At 42.0% G+C, this 17,990-nt stretch overlaps 1 protein-coding gene across 1 annotated transcript in view; it reads left to right on the top strand.

Moving 5' to 3' along the window:
- Positions 1-17,990, top strand: part of gemin5 (gem (nuclear organelle) associated protein 5) — a 33,865-nt gene that overhangs the window by 13,188 nt on the left and 2,687 nt on the right. Inside the window, exons 12-25 of the mRNA XM_072445979.1 lie at positions 440-513; positions 1,602-1,780; positions 2,273-2,412; positions 3,800-3,971; positions 4,700-4,849; positions 4,918-4,974; positions 6,103-6,231; positions 6,700-6,795; positions 6,941-7,078; positions 7,811-7,958; positions 9,565-9,684; positions 13,524-13,734; positions 15,617-15,877; positions 16,640-16,802. Coding sequence (XP_072302080.1) covers positions 440-513; positions 1,602-1,780; positions 2,273-2,412; positions 3,800-3,971; positions 4,700-4,849; positions 4,918-4,974; positions 6,103-6,231; positions 6,700-6,795; positions 6,941-7,078; positions 7,811-7,958; positions 9,565-9,684; positions 13,524-13,734; positions 15,617-15,877; positions 16,640-16,802 — 2,038 coding nt within the window. The remainder of the gene's footprint in view (positions 1-439; positions 514-1,601; positions 1,781-2,272; positions 2,413-3,799; positions 3,972-4,699; positions 4,850-4,917; positions 4,975-6,102; positions 6,232-6,699; positions 6,796-6,940; positions 7,079-7,810; positions 7,959-9,564; positions 9,685-13,523; positions 13,735-15,616; positions 15,878-16,639; positions 16,803-17,990) is intronic.

The raw sequence follows: 17,990 nt of genomic DNA, 5'->3' as shown, positions 1-17,990 counted from the left end.
ATAGTATACCATAATATACCATCATATAAAGAAAGAGGCTAGATTGATGAGTTTGAGTTCATGCAAAAAAAACAACAATTTGTACAGAAACCCACATGTTTAGCTCACTCACACCTGGTCTTCTCCTTTCCGCTGTTGTTCCATAAAAACCCTTATAATCTAAATAAAAGTCTGTCGACTAATACACATAAACCGATTGATCGACTAAAGGAGAACCAGTGGAATTCCCCTGGCGGGAAGGAGAAAACGGGACGTTACTGAGCACTCAAGCCTCAAACTCAGGACAATAATCAGAATGCATCGAAATACTTTGGGTTAATTATGAACAGATATGACGTGGCTCAAAGCTCCCTTTACTTGGATCGTAAAAGCAGACGAACCTTGACCTGGTGCACGGACGCCGAGGCGATGACCCTGTTTCTTCTGTGTTTCCCGACAGCACAAACTCTCCCCTCACACAGACCTGAGCTGGAAACCAGATGGGAAAGTGGTGGCCATCGGCAACGAGGACGGGTGAGAATGTCCGTTCCTTTGATTCTCCGCGGATCGATGTAATGTGCGACGTGTCCGACTTTGACACGGACTCGCTCTGAGCGCTTCTGACTTGAATCTCCTCCGCCTCAACTGCGTGCTTACGTGTCAGTAGCTTTTGTTTATCTCCCCGTGGTAATTCCCTCTGCTGCCAGTAGATGGAGCGCCAAGACGAATCCTGACGAGGGGATGTCATGTGTCGGGTTCAGTACAAAGATTATTTTAAGTTCTAAAACATGAAACCGATTAAAGACTCAGAAATGATGAGGAGTTTAGAGGATGAGAACTTTACAGATGATACAGAAGATGTGTGAACTTTGCCTTTGTGAGATATGAGTTATGAGTTGGAGAGAAGGAGGTTTATTCTCTTCTGAGTGTTGTATATCTGAAGTGAAGCACAAAGCTGCACACATAAAAGTGACTTGAAGACAAACGGAGGGTTCTTACTACAAGTGAACGTTTCTCCGGCTGAATCACGTGCATTATTCGCACAACAACACATTTCTCTCTGAATAACTTAAACATGCCACTAAATCCATGCCTTTCTCTTCTGTTCTTGTCTGCTCCTCCCTCCTCTCTCCTCCTCCCACTCTCCTCCTCTCTCCTCTCTGCTCCCTCTGCTCCTCCCATCTCCTCCTCCCTCCCTCCTCTCTCCTCCTCCCACTCTCCTCCTCTCTCCTCTCTGCTCCCTCTGCTCCTCCCATCTCCTCCTCCCTCCCCCCGTCTCTCCTCCTCCCCTGCTCCTCCTCCTCCACCACCTCTCTGCTCCTCCTCCCTCTGCACCTCCCCTCTCTGCTCCTCCTCCCTCCCCTCCTCCCCTCTCTACTCCTCCTCCCTCTCCTCCCCTCTCTACTACTACTCCTCACCTCCTCCCCCTCTCTCCTCTCTCTGCTCCTCTCTCTGCTCCTCCTCCCTCCCTCTCCTCCCTCCCTCCCTCCCTCCCTCCCTCTCCTACTCCGCTCCACCTCTCTCCTCCCCTCCCTGCTCCTCATCCTCTGCTCCCCTCCCCTTCTCTCCTCCTCTGCTCCTCTCTATACCTCTCTCCTCCTCCTCTGCTCCTCCTTTTGCAGTAGTATCGAGGTGTATGGTGCTCCCAGTCTGCGCCTCCTCTGCAGTGTTCAGCAGCATCATAAGGTCATAAACTGTCTGCGGTGGCACCACGGGCTCCACGCGCCTGAACTTGGTGCTTTGCTGGCCTCCGGCTCCAGCAACGCCGTGGTTTACATCCACGACCTCAGAGCGGCGCTGGGTGAGAATCCTGCCCTGTGTGTCCATGTTTACGTAGCTTAAATGTAAAAAAAACAACTATATATAACATTTGTTCTTTTGCCTGGCATTACAATGGATCTACCTGCATTAAAAAGTATTTAAAATCTTAAAGTCTTAAATTGCAATTGACCAACAATCATGGAAACCTTGGTTCACAGTTTACTTTATGGGGGAATTACCAGTGTAAGTTTGTACTCCGGCCTTAAAATGCCTCGATAGGAGTTCAAAAAGTAACACAAATATGAGGTAAGTTAATATTTCTTAGTTGCAGATTAAAACCAAATGCGTCATCCACATTTCACCCTTTCGTTTGGTTGATTATGTATTCAAAAACTCTCAAATGTTCAACAGAAATAATCACTTGACTAGTAAACTAGCTTGACTGATTGGAATAATAAAAGATAATCTTGTCCTGCTTCTTTGCTCTGTGGTCGTCGTCGCCGCCGTGGTAACGTGCTTGTCCTGTTTCCAGAGTCTCCTGGGGATGCGCCGGTCGTGATCTCTGAACCCTTTCGCAGGCTCAGCGGACACACGGCCAAAATCACGGGTTTGTCCTGGAGCCATCACCACGACGACCGCCTGGTGACCGCGAGCTACGACGGCACCGCTCAGGTAAAGCCTGCGTGGAGCGCGGCGTCATGGCCGTAGGACACTTCAGTCTCTCCATAGATGCTCTCGATGAGGCGGCAACGATTGGTCCAGTAACTCTGGCCAGTCAATAATTAATAATCATAGCTTTATTTTGTTAATCTTACTGGGTCTTTGGATTATTCTATATAATTCAATTTATCTTTGTAACGCCCAAAATCACAACAGCAGTTTCCTCGGAGGGCGACAGTGAAAAACAGAAACAATGTCCCAGCGTCCTGTGTCCTTAGACAAATGTCCCAGCGTCCCGTGTCCTTAGACAAATGTCCCAGCGTCCCAAATGTCCCAGCGTCCCGTGTCCTTAGACAAATGTCCCAGCGTCCCGTGTCCTTAGACAAATGTCCCAACGTCCCGTGTCCTTAGACAAATGTCCCAGCGTCACGAATGTCCCAGCGTCCCGTGTCCTTAGACAAATGTCCCAGCGTCACGAATGTCCCAGCGTCCCATGTCCTTGGACAAATGTCCCAGCGTCCTGTGTCCTTAGACAAATGTCCCAGCGTCCTGTGTCCTTAGACAAATGTCCCAGCGTCCTGTGTCCTTAGACAAATGTCCCAGCGTCCTGTGTCCTTAGACAAATGTTCCAGCGTCCCGTGTCCTTAGACAAATGTCCCAGCGTCACAAATGTCCCAGCGTCCCGTGTCCTTAGACAAATGTCCCAGCGTCACGAATGTCCCAGCGTCCCGTGTCCTTAGACAAATGTCCCAGCGTCGCGAATGTCCCAGCGTCCCATGTCCTTGGACAAATGTCCCAGCGTCCTGTGTCCTTGGACAAATGTCCCAGCGTCCTGTGTCCTTGGACAAATGTCCCAGCGTCCCGTGTCCTTAGACAAATGTCCCAGCGTCCCTTGTCCTTAGACCCTCCTTCTCGGCCAGGAAAAACTACAAAACCTCCTTTGGAAAAAGTAGAAACCTGTATCAGTTCCACAGTGAAGGAGAGATCTGACTCCCTCAGATGAACAGAACCATCAGGAGGAGAACCGGTTCCTCACGGCAGATGAAGAACTGTTCAGGACTAAGCAGACTCTAAAAAGTCCTTTTTTTAAAACAAAGAATAAACATTTTTTTAACAAAGAATAAACAATTTCCAATAACCTACCCTGAGACGAGCTGGCCTGTGTCCAGGGTGCACCCGCTTAAGGCCCAAAGTCACTGGGATAGGCTCCAGTCACCCGCAAGCCCGAATGAAAAAAAGCGGTAGAAAAGGAATGAATGAATACACTTAATTTGTAAAGAACCTCCTTCAGTCGCCACAACCTTTATTTCGTTGATTACAAAAATAGCTAGTATGTGTTACTCAAATACTTTACTAGAGTGTGTACAGACCTGAGAGCAGCTCGTCCTCGTGTGTGCAGGTGTGGGACGTCCTGCGGGAGGCGCCAGTGTGTAACTATCGCGGTCACCATGGAAACCTGCTGTGTGTGGACTGGTCTCCGCTGGATCCCGACTTAGTCTGGACTGGAGGGAAAGACTTCACGGTTCATGAGTGGAGAGTGTCACAGCAGGAGTTCGACAAACCCCCAAAAGGTGAGGCCCGGCGCCCGGACCGGGGTCTGGACCGGAAAATCTAAATCTTGTTTGAATCCAAGGAACTGGTCTGAGACTGATGTCCAGATGGTTCATCTCGTATTACTGTGGTCATAAAACATCTGTAATTTAATTCTCTCAAAAGTTCCAAAGACATAACTTGACATAACTAACATATTCTGTGCAGTTCTTGCCCTTTAATCATGTTTTCTAACTTAATTTTGTCTTTACTAAAAGCACACATGACATCAGGATATGTTAGCGCTCCATCTACTGGCAGCAGAGGGAATTACCACGGGGAAATGAACAGAAGCTAGCTTGCCCCGACATGCTAATGCGAGCACACAGTTGTACTGAAGGTGATTTGAGTCAGAAATGCTAGAGATTCATGGACTTAAAAAAGGCACAGGAGACAACAATAAGACGACGGCGATGACAGAAAATGGCTGCTGTTTGGCACGATTGTCAATAAAATTAGCTTAAACTGTGATCGTTTGTCACTGATTTGAAATGGCGACGTCGCGACTGGAGACGCGTCCGATATGATGGTGAATATATGTCAATAAAGTCTGCATTGAATAACAAGAGCTGCACTAAACAAGGACACAACTAGTTCTAAATTCCAAAATAATTAATTTTATTGAGCGTACTTCAGGCCGCACACGTTTATGTGCTATTTCTACTGCCATTATTGCTGTGATGATTTATCTCGGCCCGCGCTCATTTAGGGAAGAAAATGGTTGAGCTCAAGGAGAAAAAGAAGAAGGGCAAAGCCAAGAAGCCATCAGCAAGCGGCGCTGTTGTCAACGGCGAGAGAACACGGGCGTCTGAAGAAGAGGACGAGAGCAGCTCCACCAACAGCTCACTGACGCCCTCTGGTGACTACAAACCGAATGAGACGAGTTAAAACAACGGGATGATGATCGTTCTAACAAGTCTTTTTCAGTTCCCAGTGAGAGCCAGAGAAGAGCGCCCCCTGCTGCGAAGAATAAAGACAAGACTGGTAAATGGAGGTGTCATTTCATACGTGTTGAGGCGCATTTACGTAATGTTGCAAATTTTTAAGTTATTTGAAAATTATTTGAAATGATCTGTCGACATTTCTGTGAATCATTTAACAAACTCTTCATATTTTAATTGTTAGTTAATTAATTATTCAATTAAGTCATTGAATATTCTGGTCCCTGCTCAGACTCTAAAACATGATCTGAGTGAAGAGGCTTTATTACTTATTATTTGTTAAAGAATAATAATCGCTAGACTTTTTAATTGATACATTTAAAGACATGTTTTATCACATTTCTTTTGGATGTTTTAATTTTTGACAAAATCGCCCTGCGTTTCACAAGTTAAACATGATTGAGTTATATTTGTCAACCAATAATCAGTCAGTATTAGAGCAGCCAGCAACTGTTGTGTTAAAAGTAAACTGAAAAAAAACAAAACACAGACTTAACTTTTATTTTCTTCTTTCTTTTCAATGATAAATCTGATGTTGTGACACACAAACGAGACAAAGAAGATCATGTCTGACGGAGAAAGAAACACAAATGATTTCATACGCTTGACCTGAAGCTTATGTCAAGTTATATTTACTTGCAGTGAGAAGAAAAGCGTGAAAACTGCTTCAAAATGTTACTCCTTTTACTAATACTGCAGAGTGCTAATACTGCAAACATTTGATTGCAGATTCTAAATGAAAGGGTTTGGTTTGTGAACACTAGGGTCCTAACATAATTGCTTTACTTCCGCGTACCACAGTTTGAGAACCACTGATCTCGGCTAAAACAGGAGACGCGTAGTTAAAACATCTTGACTCGTTTACTAGAATAAACATCACACACTTTTCATAATGTAATGTGTTTGTCAAAATGAGGCATTTTTATGAGCAAAAACGGCCTAATTCGAAGATATCTGGGACAAAAATGGACATGCGGGTACAAATTGCTCTCTTCGAATTAGAAAATAGCTTGATTTGGATTCTTTAACTAGTATTTGAGTAATCTACTGAGCTACTTGGTGAGAATTGTAGTTAAAATTGTAATAACTGGCATCAACAAATGGCTTGGTACAGCATCTGGCCTTCATACGACTGTAAACATTGAAATGATCTTGTCCTTTTCTCGCTCAGAGGCCAGTTTGTCGTCGGCGAAGAAGAAGAAGCAGCGCTCAATGCTTCCGCTGAGCACGTCCATGGACCATCGGCCCAAAGACGAGCTGCTGCAGGACTGCGTCGCTCTGGCCTCAGTCGCACACCACGGTGAGCTGCTCACTCCTCTGGGGGGCGTGTCCTCCGGGGTGTGTCCTCCAGGGTGTGTCCTCCCGAGCACACGACGCACTACATGTTCAGTCGATTAATCGGTCGTTCACTTTCGCGACGAAACCTTTTATCGGGAGGAGAAGGTGCGCGGCAAGAGCTGTATTTAGAGAGGTGTGCGTTAAGAGAGCTGTGCGTTTTGAGAGGTGTGCGTTTTGAGAGTTGTGTTTATCGTTTTGAGAGATTTCACCAGCAAATGTTAGAGAACAACAAACTGGACACAACGGCTTTAGAACTCATCTTGAGCTTTGTCAGAACTAGTATAAAAACGCAAAGTAATATTCTAATGTATTTTAATGATCTTAATGATATCGAGTCACATGATTTTCTACATTGTTTTAGTCATTAAACCTAAATATGTACTTGGTAAAAACCCAATCAATCTTGGCTGATGTTTCGTGTGCGTTGCAGCGCCCCCTGTTGGCTGCGTCCCGGGACAGGGAGCTTACATCCATCTGGGTTTGTTCTCCGATCGAGAGGCTCTGCACCGGATGTTTGAGGCTGAAGGTGTTTTTTTTTGTTTTTAATCTTCATTTTCCTTTCCTTTGTAACTTCAAAACTGTAAATGAAAGTTTTAACCGGTAAATTAGCGTAACTATCGTTCGGGGTCCGTATAGATTTACTCGTGTCTTATGTGGTTTCGCGTCTTCAGAGGAGGCCCATCTGGAGGCGGGACACTTTGAGTCCGCCGTTTACCTGCGGCTGTGGAGCGGCGACTTGCAGGGGGCGCTGCGGCTGGCCACGGAGAAGGCGGAGCTCAGCGACCACCTGCTTTCTCTCGCTCCAATGGGTAAGTGAGACTTTACTAAATACTTTTTTTAACCAAAAAAAATGAAGGCTTTTAGAGATGATATACAGTGTATTAAGATAAGATAATCCTTTATTGTCCACACAAGGGGAAATTTCATTGTTGCAACGCAGGTAGATGCAGAGGTAGATACAGAGGAAAAGAACAGATCACTTATAGGAAGTTTGAAAAACACTCTCAATAGAAGAGCTCTTATAAACAAAAACTCCTATAGACAAAACCTCCCATTTCCCAACAAGGGATGGAGGGGAAAGATAATAAAGATAAAAATAATTATATACCATTGCGTGTGATTACGACAGTAATTGCACATGAATATGTGTCACGACAGTAATTGCACATGAATTGCACAGTAATTGCACATGATTATTGATACACATTATTATATTATATTATACACATTATTGATACACATCATTTATTATTTTTTGAGATTTTGCTTTAATAACGCCTCTTTGTTATTAAAGGTCTTTTTGTTTGTGTTTGAGTCTGTTTAGTCCAGAGAACGATGATCACAGTACGACTTTTTTTCATTATAGTCGACAATCATCGCAGCTCTAATGACTTGCACAGTTATTGTTTGTCAATAACTTCTTCATATAAATCTGTCTTATTTATTTATGTAAAAAGTCACTGAATTTAAGTAAAATATGGATGAAATGACGACTACGTTCAGTAATTACTTTGTTTTTCCCTTCCCTCTGCTCTCCACAGCGGGGTTCTCTGTGTGGAGAGAAGCCGTGGACTCGTACGTCAAACAGTTGTGTCTCCAGGAGCAGTTTGTCAAAGCAGCATCTCATTTACTCTCCGTCAACAAACTGTACGAAGCTGTCGAGCTCCTGCGGTCGCACAAACTCTACAGGTCTGTGATATTTAAAGGTGCTTTTTCTGCTTCGGTCCTAAAGTGAGTCTCAGTCTCAAGTCTCTGGTCCAGTTTGTGTCTGGGGTCCAAAGGGGCCCCTGAGAGGTTCTAGCTCCCAAAGCGAAACACAAAACTCTGAGAAGGAGTGCATTGCCTCTTTAACTCTTCTTTCAAACCGTCTTTTCTCCTGCTCAGTATCTTCTCCTCTCCTGTCCTTGATAGAGTGGTTTGTGGCTTTAAGATGCAGATGCACAGCACTCTGTGGTCCTGAACTCGAGTGTCTTCTGTGCTGATAAAGCCTCTTGTGCAGTGGCTGTTTAGTCTCTCTATGTACTAGAGCTGGGTTTCGATTCAAATTTCAAGAATTGATTTGATTCCAATTTCTACGTTTCAAAATAGATTTTTTCCGATTTCTCAGATTCCATCCGATTCGCTCCGATTTGATTTCCGATTCGATCCGATTTCGATTCGATCCGGGGGTTAATGTTATTAAAACTGAAAAATGTATTTGAACCGTTTCCTTCACTTCATGACTGTGTAGAGAAGCAATATATTAAAACTAGTTATTATATCAATATTAAACAGCAAATCTTACAAGTATTGGTAGTTACTGATGGCTGCAAGACTGATGAAAAGGTTAAGGGTCAATCTACCTTCAAGAAAGATAATCCAGGACAATAAATGGAGGACATCATTGAGGTGACTACATCTGCAACAGTGGATTCCTACTGGGACACTAACCAGTGCATTATTATTATGCTTGAAAATAATTAAGAATTCACCCAAAAGCGGTTGCTACCAAAAGCCTTTTGTATTTTAAAACTGCTCACACACTGCCAGTATTGAAACTTGAAATATAAAATGTAAACGTTGAGAATTTTTTTTTTTAAATAAAAAAAAAAAGTAAATAAAAAAAAATTTAAAAAAAATGATCGATGATCTGTCATTAATAAGCGAATCGATTAAAAATCGGAAAATCGATTTTTTTCAACCCAGCTCTACTATTTACCGCTCTTTACAATTCTTTTCACTGCTTTGGACAGAATAAACTACATTGCTCTGTTTTTGTGTCTGCATCTTGTCCTTAGGTTGAACCAGTTTTTGTCTTATAGTGTTGCCTGGTTTAAAATAAACAGGGATTTTGTGCTGTATAAGAAAATTCGTAGCAGTTTTTCCTACAGTCCCGAGACATAACGGATAGAAACACACTTCCTTCTCTGTTCCGTTTCCCTTTTGTCCTTTTTGTCCTGCTTTTTGGTTCTCTTCACTCTGTTGAGAGCCCAAGCTGGGTTCCATCCACAGGCTGAGGGAGCATTCCGGACGTGTTTTTCCTCTTGCCCTCTGAGCTGGTAGCCACCTCTGGACTCTGTGTTGTCATGTCCTGATTACCTCCAGGTGGCGATGTGGGTGGTACTGCTCCATGTGTGTATATACACTTCTATCTGGAGCTTTCCGTCCTCTCCTCTGATAGTGGAACAATCAGGAAAAGCCAAGCGGTTCTCCTTAGCATCTTCTCACTGCATTTTTCCATTGTAAAACTGTATAATATCTTTTTTAAGGATGCATGATGATCTGATCCCGGGTGATTTACATTGTTTGTTCTCAGAGAGGCCATCGCGCTGGTCAAAGCCCGGCTGCCTCCGGACGATGCTGTTCTGACCAAGCTGTACCAGAGCTGGGCCGCGGTGCTCGAGAAAGACGGACACTTTTCTGCCGCCGCCAAATGGTGAGATACTTTAAAACGTGGTTATAAATGTATAAAAACTTGTTCGTGTACAATTTGTCTCCTCTAATGTGCTTTCCTCATTACTCTTGGCTTATTCTGAGGTCTTCTTTTATTTATTCATACAAGTTTCAGTTCCATTTTCCCTCGGAAGAACTCTGAGTTCTTTTGTTCCAGTGTCAAGTCAGAAGAACAATGACCAATACGCTAGCGTTTATGTACAATAACGACTCAAATAAAAATAAACACAGGAAATCGCTCGAATCAGGACACATACTATGCAAATGTGGGTTATTTTTTTCCTCTTCTGACCCTGTTCTCACCCTGTTCCTCGTCACAAACTTGGCTGGAGCACATTTAGCTTCATTCACAGTTTGATAAAGTCCTCTCCCCTCCGAGCCTCAGAAACACTCCTAAATCTCTTCCATAACTGACCTTTTCTCCATCTCTGACTGAGAATCTTCTGCTGTTTTTAGCTCCATAAGTCATCTCCAGACTCGTTCTGTCTCATCATCATCAGTACAACTGTGTAATTCATTAAAAAGGCGGAAGAGAGCCAAAATTATTTTCTCTCAAATATTGTAATTCCCTCTGCTGCCAGTAGATGGAGCCCACAGCTTAGTTCAAGGTTTTTTTTTTCTTCTAAAACATGAGATTTCAATCTAAAAATGCTCAAGATTAAAGACAATTAACATTAAAAGAAGATTATCTTTGATAGCGTTATTTAATATGTAAGTCATAAATCAACGTTTGAGAGTCATTTTCTGCTTTTATTATCAGGCTCGTCACAGCAGCGACTAGTAGAGAGCAACATGAGGGGAAATGACACGAGTACTATCACTATTTTAACTGTTGGATGTTTGGCTTTCACCAAACGCAGGGGGCAGCCATGTTGGATTGTCTAATTCAGATCAACTCTGGGTTCTGAAATGTTGAATTTACAAATCAGAACAGGGAAAACACTCAACTCAGCAACACATCTTTATTTTTGGTGGGAGACAAATGGTTTCCTTGTCCCATCCCTTCTTTCCGGTTTTCTTGTTTTCTTTTTTGGTCAAATTTTATGCTTTTCCTGAACGTGAAAACGTGAAATCCACAAATGTCTTTATATTATGAAAGCCATTCCATTATTGTCTTGTATTTATCCAACAATACCGCACTAACAAAAACTGTTTGTTTAAATGCATTGTGTTTCATAAGAAGATTCCAAAAACGTTGATGTATATAAAATAAGAATAACAAATTGCAAGATTGTGTTGAACGGAGACCTGAGCATGGAAAAAGAAAGCCTTTGTGACCCGTGACTTTTCATTGACGTTCAGGGGGTCAAAAAAACCCGAGTTGTGGCAAAGAATAAAGTCTCAAGAATAAAGCCTCAAGAATAAAGTCTCAAGAATAAAGCCTCATTCTAAAGAATAATAATTCTAATGCTAATGCTGACACTGCGGCACGAGAGGAAATGTCCCATCAAAATAAAAGAGGAAGAGGGAGTGAAGGCATTCATTGCGCACCTGCTGGCCATCTGTGAAAATACACAATATTTGCAATGCACTTTTTTCATGGCGTCTGGAGGAGAATATAAACCATGAGTTTCAAACAAATCAGACAATGTTGAGTTTTTCACACAATGGCTAGGGGGCGCTATAGAGTAAATTTGTTACATGGGTATTAATTATTTACAATCACACCATAAAAAACACATTAGTGAGTGAAATATGAGCTCCGTAGATCAATTCCAATAAGCGTGAAAAAACAGGAAATTAAGCCTTTTTTGAGGGCGTGTTACGCGGAGACCGTAAAGAATATCAACATTCTTTTGAATATTTATTAAATTTTAATGTTTTTCGATGCAAAAGGTGTTGTTTTGAGCTTGATCGGACAAAAAACCTTGGACAAGTACGATTTTTGAAAAAAAAAGTAAAGCGTGGCGGTGCCACTTTGATTCAACATGGCTGACTTCCTGTTTATCATAGAGCGATGCTACCAGGTGCGTTTTACTCGTCAAAGGTCACTATCACTGTTCCAAGTCTCATGTGCCTTGGCCAAAGATTAAGCGTTTCATGTTTTTTTCTTTTTTTAACTAGTCGGCATTGTTGCGACGGGCGATGGCCTTTTTCTTCAGAACTTGCTCCAATCCTGGTCCTAGAAAAGAGATGCATTTTAATATTTATCATAACATTTTTATCAGATATACGTAAATATAAACAAATCAAAAAATATATACATTCTCCCTTTGTTTGTATAATCAATATTAAAAAAAAAATTAAAAAAAATATTTATATATATGTGTGTATATATATATATATATATATATATATATATATAATAATGGACATTGAAACTTTTACAAAATAAATATTGAAATATAATCTAGATAGAGAATATTTATGAATAAAATGTAGTATTGTTGAAAATCAGAAATTGTTTTTTTTTTTTAACATTTTGATTTAATAAATCCACTGTTTTTGTAATAAAATGTTTGTGTTTTAGAGCCTGTTCAGTCCAGAGAATGATTACAATTACCAATAATTTTAATCTAAGAGTATTTTTTTCAATCAATGTAAATATCAAGGTTTACTTTATCTTTTGTCTTAGTTTAACCCCCGGAAGGGCATCCAGCTTTCCTCATGGCATAATTTATCCTTTTATTTTGCCCCGGTTTTCTTCCTCTGACGAAACGCGTCGGCCATTTATTTAAGAGCACGGTTCACGGTGAGGTTGATTTCCTCCCACAAACCGGGCAGTTTTCAGTCTTGTTTCGGTCCCAGTTTTTCTGCAGACAGTCGGAGCAGAAGCTGTGGTCGCACCCCAGAGTCGCGAGGTCTTTAAACGTGTCCAGGCACAGCTTACAAGTCAAATACTCTTCAAAAAATGCAGCCATTTCATTATTTTTTTGGCCAAGCTTGAAAAGAGAAACTCATGAATCACAGCTCCAGCGCAGCCCGAGCTCAAAATGACTTCCTGCTCTCTGCCCTTCTTCACACTCACCCAAAAGAAAGTCGGAGGCTCGTTCCAGCAGAGGGCGCTGTTGGCTTTACACCGTCAGTCTCTGGCTTTGTTCACAGGCACATACAAAGGTTCCATGGGATTTCTGTCTGTCCACACATGATGCAAATGAGTGTGACAATCAAAGACAAAAAGCAAAGATTGAAAAGTCTTTTTAAAAATCTTTGTTTTCCAAATACAACATTTACAACAAAATCCCTCATTTATTAACCGACACGTGTCACGAGGTGTTTTACCTTTGACCCCAAACGTTTTTGGACGGAATACTGAACAGAATCACCAATTTTAGATGACGTAATTTCATAAAAATCCAAGTGTGATATATGTCTACAGAAAATAACACGTTGAGAGATGATATTGAAACCACTTTATGCCACTGACAAAAACAAAGCCGAACAAGCCCAAAAAGCGTCTCCCTAAAGTATGTTAGAGATGCAAAAAGACAGTTTTATAACAAACAGTAAAAATTTTGAAATGTGAAAAAGCAAAACTTTATGCACTGCATTTGTAAATGTTTCTCTAGACTCCTGCAGTCACTGTATTTCAACCTTTTTATATGGTTAAAAATCTCACTGTACAATCTAAATAATCATTTGACAAGTCGACTACTTGTTAACTGCAGCCCTAATGGACAGTATGAAACATGAGCTAAAATAAATAAAGGGTAAAATGAAAGACTTTAGTTTGTTGGTGTCGATAATGAGCCAAATAAGTAGCGTTTTTCACCGCTCTTATTGTTCTACCAAAAGAAAAAAAGTGCCAAGAAAACGGCCACAATAGACACAAATTCCACATAGTGAACGTTCTAGTCACAATTGACTCGTTTGTTTTTGCAGTTATCTTGCCGCTGGTTCAAGTTTTGACGCCGCCAAAGTGATCGCCAGGAAGAACGAGTCGTCTTCTCTGCGTGTGGCGGTGCAGCTGGCCCAGATCTGCGGAGAGGCGTCGCTGTCCCAGTCTCTGTCTCTGAGGTGCGCCAAAGAGCTGGCCCAGGCTCAGGACTGGAGCGGCGTTCAGAACGTGCTGCGACACCAGGACGCTCTACTGGTCAGTTACAACTCCAGCCGTGTACAAAGTGTCAGATAAAATATGCATGGACCACAAAATGAAGCGCAAAAGAGCATAGTTTAATAGTTTTAGTGGAAAACGAGTTGAAGTATTGATTTAATCACAGCTAATCAATTAAACTAATTTAGTATTCAATAATTGTTAACTGCACTATTCCCAGACTCTGAAACAGTGGTGGCTGCCCACAAGTCCAAAGGTTCACTAGTCTGAAGGTTCACGGGTCCGAAATGTCCCCGAAATTTTAAGGTTCACTTGTCCGAAGGTTTACTGGTCCGCGCAGCGGGCTCGCCTCCCTTTGACCTACACACTGGCTTTTAAGACTTTTCCAGTGTTAATGCACTTTTTATGATTAAACTCGCGTATTTTCCATAACCGACTTGTTTCTGTGCGTAGCCTGAGCTCCTTAGCAAATTATTAATGAATTAATTAACTCCGGGATTAAACTGTTTTCCAGTCGGCATTCTTCAAAAGCTGAATTTCCTTTTTGACTACCAATCCTACGGCGATCGGATCACACGTATTTCTATACTTATGATCAAATGAAGGCATAAAGCGGAGGATTCGAGATGTTCCCTTGTTATTTGTATATACACAGTACAACTTGGGGTGCCACCTGTGAGCAGCTGGTACACAAAACGTTGTGACAAGCCCCAGTGCGTGTCTTCGTGCGCATTTTACAGACTGACTATATCCCGATGCCGTCTATGCACCTTCACTTTAGCCTTATGAGGAACTTTCGGACCAGCGAACCTTCGGACCAGCAAACCTTCAGACCAGTGAACCTTTAAAACCTTTGGACTTGTGAACCTTCGGACTAGCGAACCTTCGGACTCGTGGGGGGTAACCGAAACAGGTTTTGTTTTGGTACCATGGCTGTTTTTGATGAAAAACATGTTTTGTTGCATGTGTGTGGATTTGGGTTGGACTTAATCTCAAGGCCTTGAACATGTGGTCACGCAATAATCTGAATTTTATTGTATTTTACACCTCTTCATATGTTTTGATGATCTATAAATCTAAATAGTGTGTTTGCCTTGGCGTGTAATTCATGTTCAATCATTGTTAACATTAAGTATCATCTTTAAAAACACATTTAACATACAGTTTGTATAATAAATATGTAGTTTGACGCCGTGTTTACAAAACTGAACATGTCCTGGAGAAGGTTGGAACCCTGTTGCGGCCTAGTCCTTTAAACTGACAAAATGATCCCTGAGTATTTGAATAATGGCAGTAATTTTTGATAATATAGTGGAGGAAAAAAAACAAAAAAACTCATCACTTTTATTCAATTTGTGCAGAAACATTAGAGGACAAATTTTCAGCACTTTTTGTTGTTGTTCTCAGCCTTTAAACATGCTCTTGTACCTTGTGTATGGCATCTCATGTTTTATAACTAAAAAAACAACACACAACATTATATTTGGATCTCTGCCGTTTCCCACGGGACTAACTGACCTTTGGGGCCATCTACTGGCTGCAGAGGGAACAGTTTAACTTCCTGGTCTCAGCAGCAGTTGTACTGATGGTGATGAGACAGAGAGTCTGGAGATGATTTATGGAGTTAAAAACAGCAGAAGATTATCATAGTCACAGATGGAGAAAAGGTCAGTTACGGAGGAGATTCAGAACGGAGTGTTTCTGAGGCTCGGAGGGGAGAGGACTTTATCAAACTGTGAACGAAGCTAAATGTGCTCCAGCAGAGTCTGTGTGGAACAGAGTGAGAACAGGGTCAGAAGAGGTCATATGTGTTCTTTTTAACTGAGTTTTTGTTTCTTGTACACCCAATAATCACTGACTTGAACCATAAACGAAATGAAGACGGTTGAAATGTAAATTGCATTTGTTTCTTGTTTGGCAGGTTCACCGACTTCACTTCTCTGTGGCTGAGTTTTTGTCCCAGTTTTTCTCTGAATCAGGAGTTTCCCCGGCGTCTTCATGCAGCAACCTGTGGGAGCCCAGCGACGGTCAAACCGCCTTCCAGCGACGACTGGAGCGAGTCTGGGAGGAGAAGTTTGGAGTTTCCTGCACGTCGGAGGGAACTCGGAGTGTCAAAAGTTTACTACAAGAACTGAAGTCTGCAGAGAGTCCACAACCGAAGGCCAATGTTCCACTTAAACTGGTAGAAAACGCCAACATGTTTTTGTTAATAATGTCTGGCGGAAATTGTTGCAGTTATTGTAATTGTTTGTAGACTACAAGTAATGCGATTATTCATGACTAAGCTGTTTGAGGATCAATAATCGTTACTTTGCAATTATTTCTCAAAGTCAAGCTGTAACTAACGATTATTTTATTAGAAGAGAAAAATATTTTTATTATTAAATATTAGGGAGTGTCTGCAGTGCCGCGGCGCGCGGCCGAAACTGCCATGTTATTGCCATGTGCGCCGTTTTAGACCGCGCCGGGTTAAGGTTAGGGTTAGGGTTCGCCATGAGGCTATAATGGGCTATAATGGGCTATAAGGGAAATGCCGCGGTTCCTGAAACTGCGCTCCGCGCTCTCCAGCCACGGCCTTTAAATACATTATCGACTAAATAATGGTGGAAATCTGGTGACTGGAGTCCTCTAGACTTGTTATAAAAAGGTGTTTGAATTTGTATTGTTCAGAGAAACATTTAAAATCAGGAACGACAAGTGCAACATACAACAATGAATAATAATAATGGCAAAATATATACAATTTACAAATTTAATGGCAAAATATGATTTGCCGGCATATATGAATTGATTAAAATTTGAATTCCTAATACAAAAAACATATTTGAGACATATTCAAACAAATAAAAGGTGTAATGTACAAATAATCAAACGCTAAAATAATACATCTGCACAAATAAGCGGTGATGTGATGAAATAACGGGCAGTAATCGTTCTTCTGCAGGTGGCGTCGTCGGCGTCGCTGCATCTCACTCGCGCCGTTCTGTGTTTCCTCTCGGGCGAAGACGAGCAGACGATGAAGGAGCTGTGGTGGACCGTCTCCTGCGCCAAAGACTCCGGGCATTTCTCGGCGTGTTCACAGCTCTGCCACCTGCTGTTCCCTGATGGTACTGCGCTTTGCCGTCGGATATGAACGTTCACATTTACTCGATCGTCGGTGGTTCATGTGCGAGTTCATTCAGTCGGCAGCGGGAGTTTTTGTGTGTACAGTGCGTGAAAATCAATGTGCAAGTGCATTTGTACAAACAACCGCTTCAGATCGTTGCGTTTTTAAAGTACGAGCACAATCGGGACAGAATCGTGACTAAAATAGAACTAAAGACCAGCCTGTCCTACACAAGCTCAACGACGCAAAGCAACAAACCCCCCCCACACACACACACACACACTGTTCATCACAAGAGAAAACGCAGACTTTACCAAACATGAAGACGTGCTACATGCTACTGCTAAGTTACCGCCGCCTACAGAACAATCCGTTCTTTGGGACCCGACTTGAATTCATTCATACTTAAAATGCGTTCAACGGGAAACGTCTTCAAAATGGAGAATAAGTTTAGTTTCCCGATGAAGTGCGTCTGCCTGAACTCGACGCGTCCCGTCTTTTTGTCCGGATGGAGATGCACGACTGTCACAGCAGAAACATTCACATTCGGGAGCGTCTCCGGTGGGACAGAACCGCGTCCTTCGCACGAGCCACGGCGGGTTAATGTCCACTTTGCTCAAGTCGCGTCAGGGTCCTGAGACAAACGAGTGATCTCAAACAAAAACGCAATAATTGTCCCACAACAAAACTTCTGATGTGGAGCTTTTTGTAGTCGACCAACAATGATTTTAGTCGACCAACAATGATTTTAGTCGACCAACAATGACTCATTTTAGAGCACTTTTTATTCACGCTTTTGCTCTTCCCGGAGTACATTCAATCAGTCGTTTTTTAACTAGTTAAAACCTGGTTCAGCCTTAATTCAAGTGCGTATGACAAGTTTTGAGTTTATTTGGTGTATTTGTACCTGTTGTAAATATAAATTATAGTTTTACGTCAACGAAGAAGCAATTTGTGGAGGAAAGTACAGGAAGTGCCATCACACCATCTGTTTTGTGTAAATTCAGCATGAACTTCAAACTACTTTTTAAACCCTCTAAGCATTAAATCGACAAAATAAAAGTGCTCTCATATATTTTTGGAGCCCAGTGTTCCTGGTTTAGTCCTGGATTAGACCTAGTGGTACTCGACATGCAAATTATTTTCTTTGTACGTACGACTCAAATGCAATGTCTTTGATCTGCCCTTC

This window comes from Eucyclogobius newberryi, unplaced genomic scaffold, assembly GCF_026437365.1.
Source record: "Eucyclogobius newberryi isolate DKJ021-1_F unplaced genomic scaffold, fEucNew1.0.hap1 SCAF_15, whole genome shotgun sequence".
Taxonomy (NCBI): Eukaryota; Metazoa; Chordata; class Actinopteri; order Gobiiformes; family Gobiidae; genus Eucyclogobius; species Eucyclogobius newberryi.
This window is presented reverse-complemented; position numbering and strand designations above follow the sequence as displayed.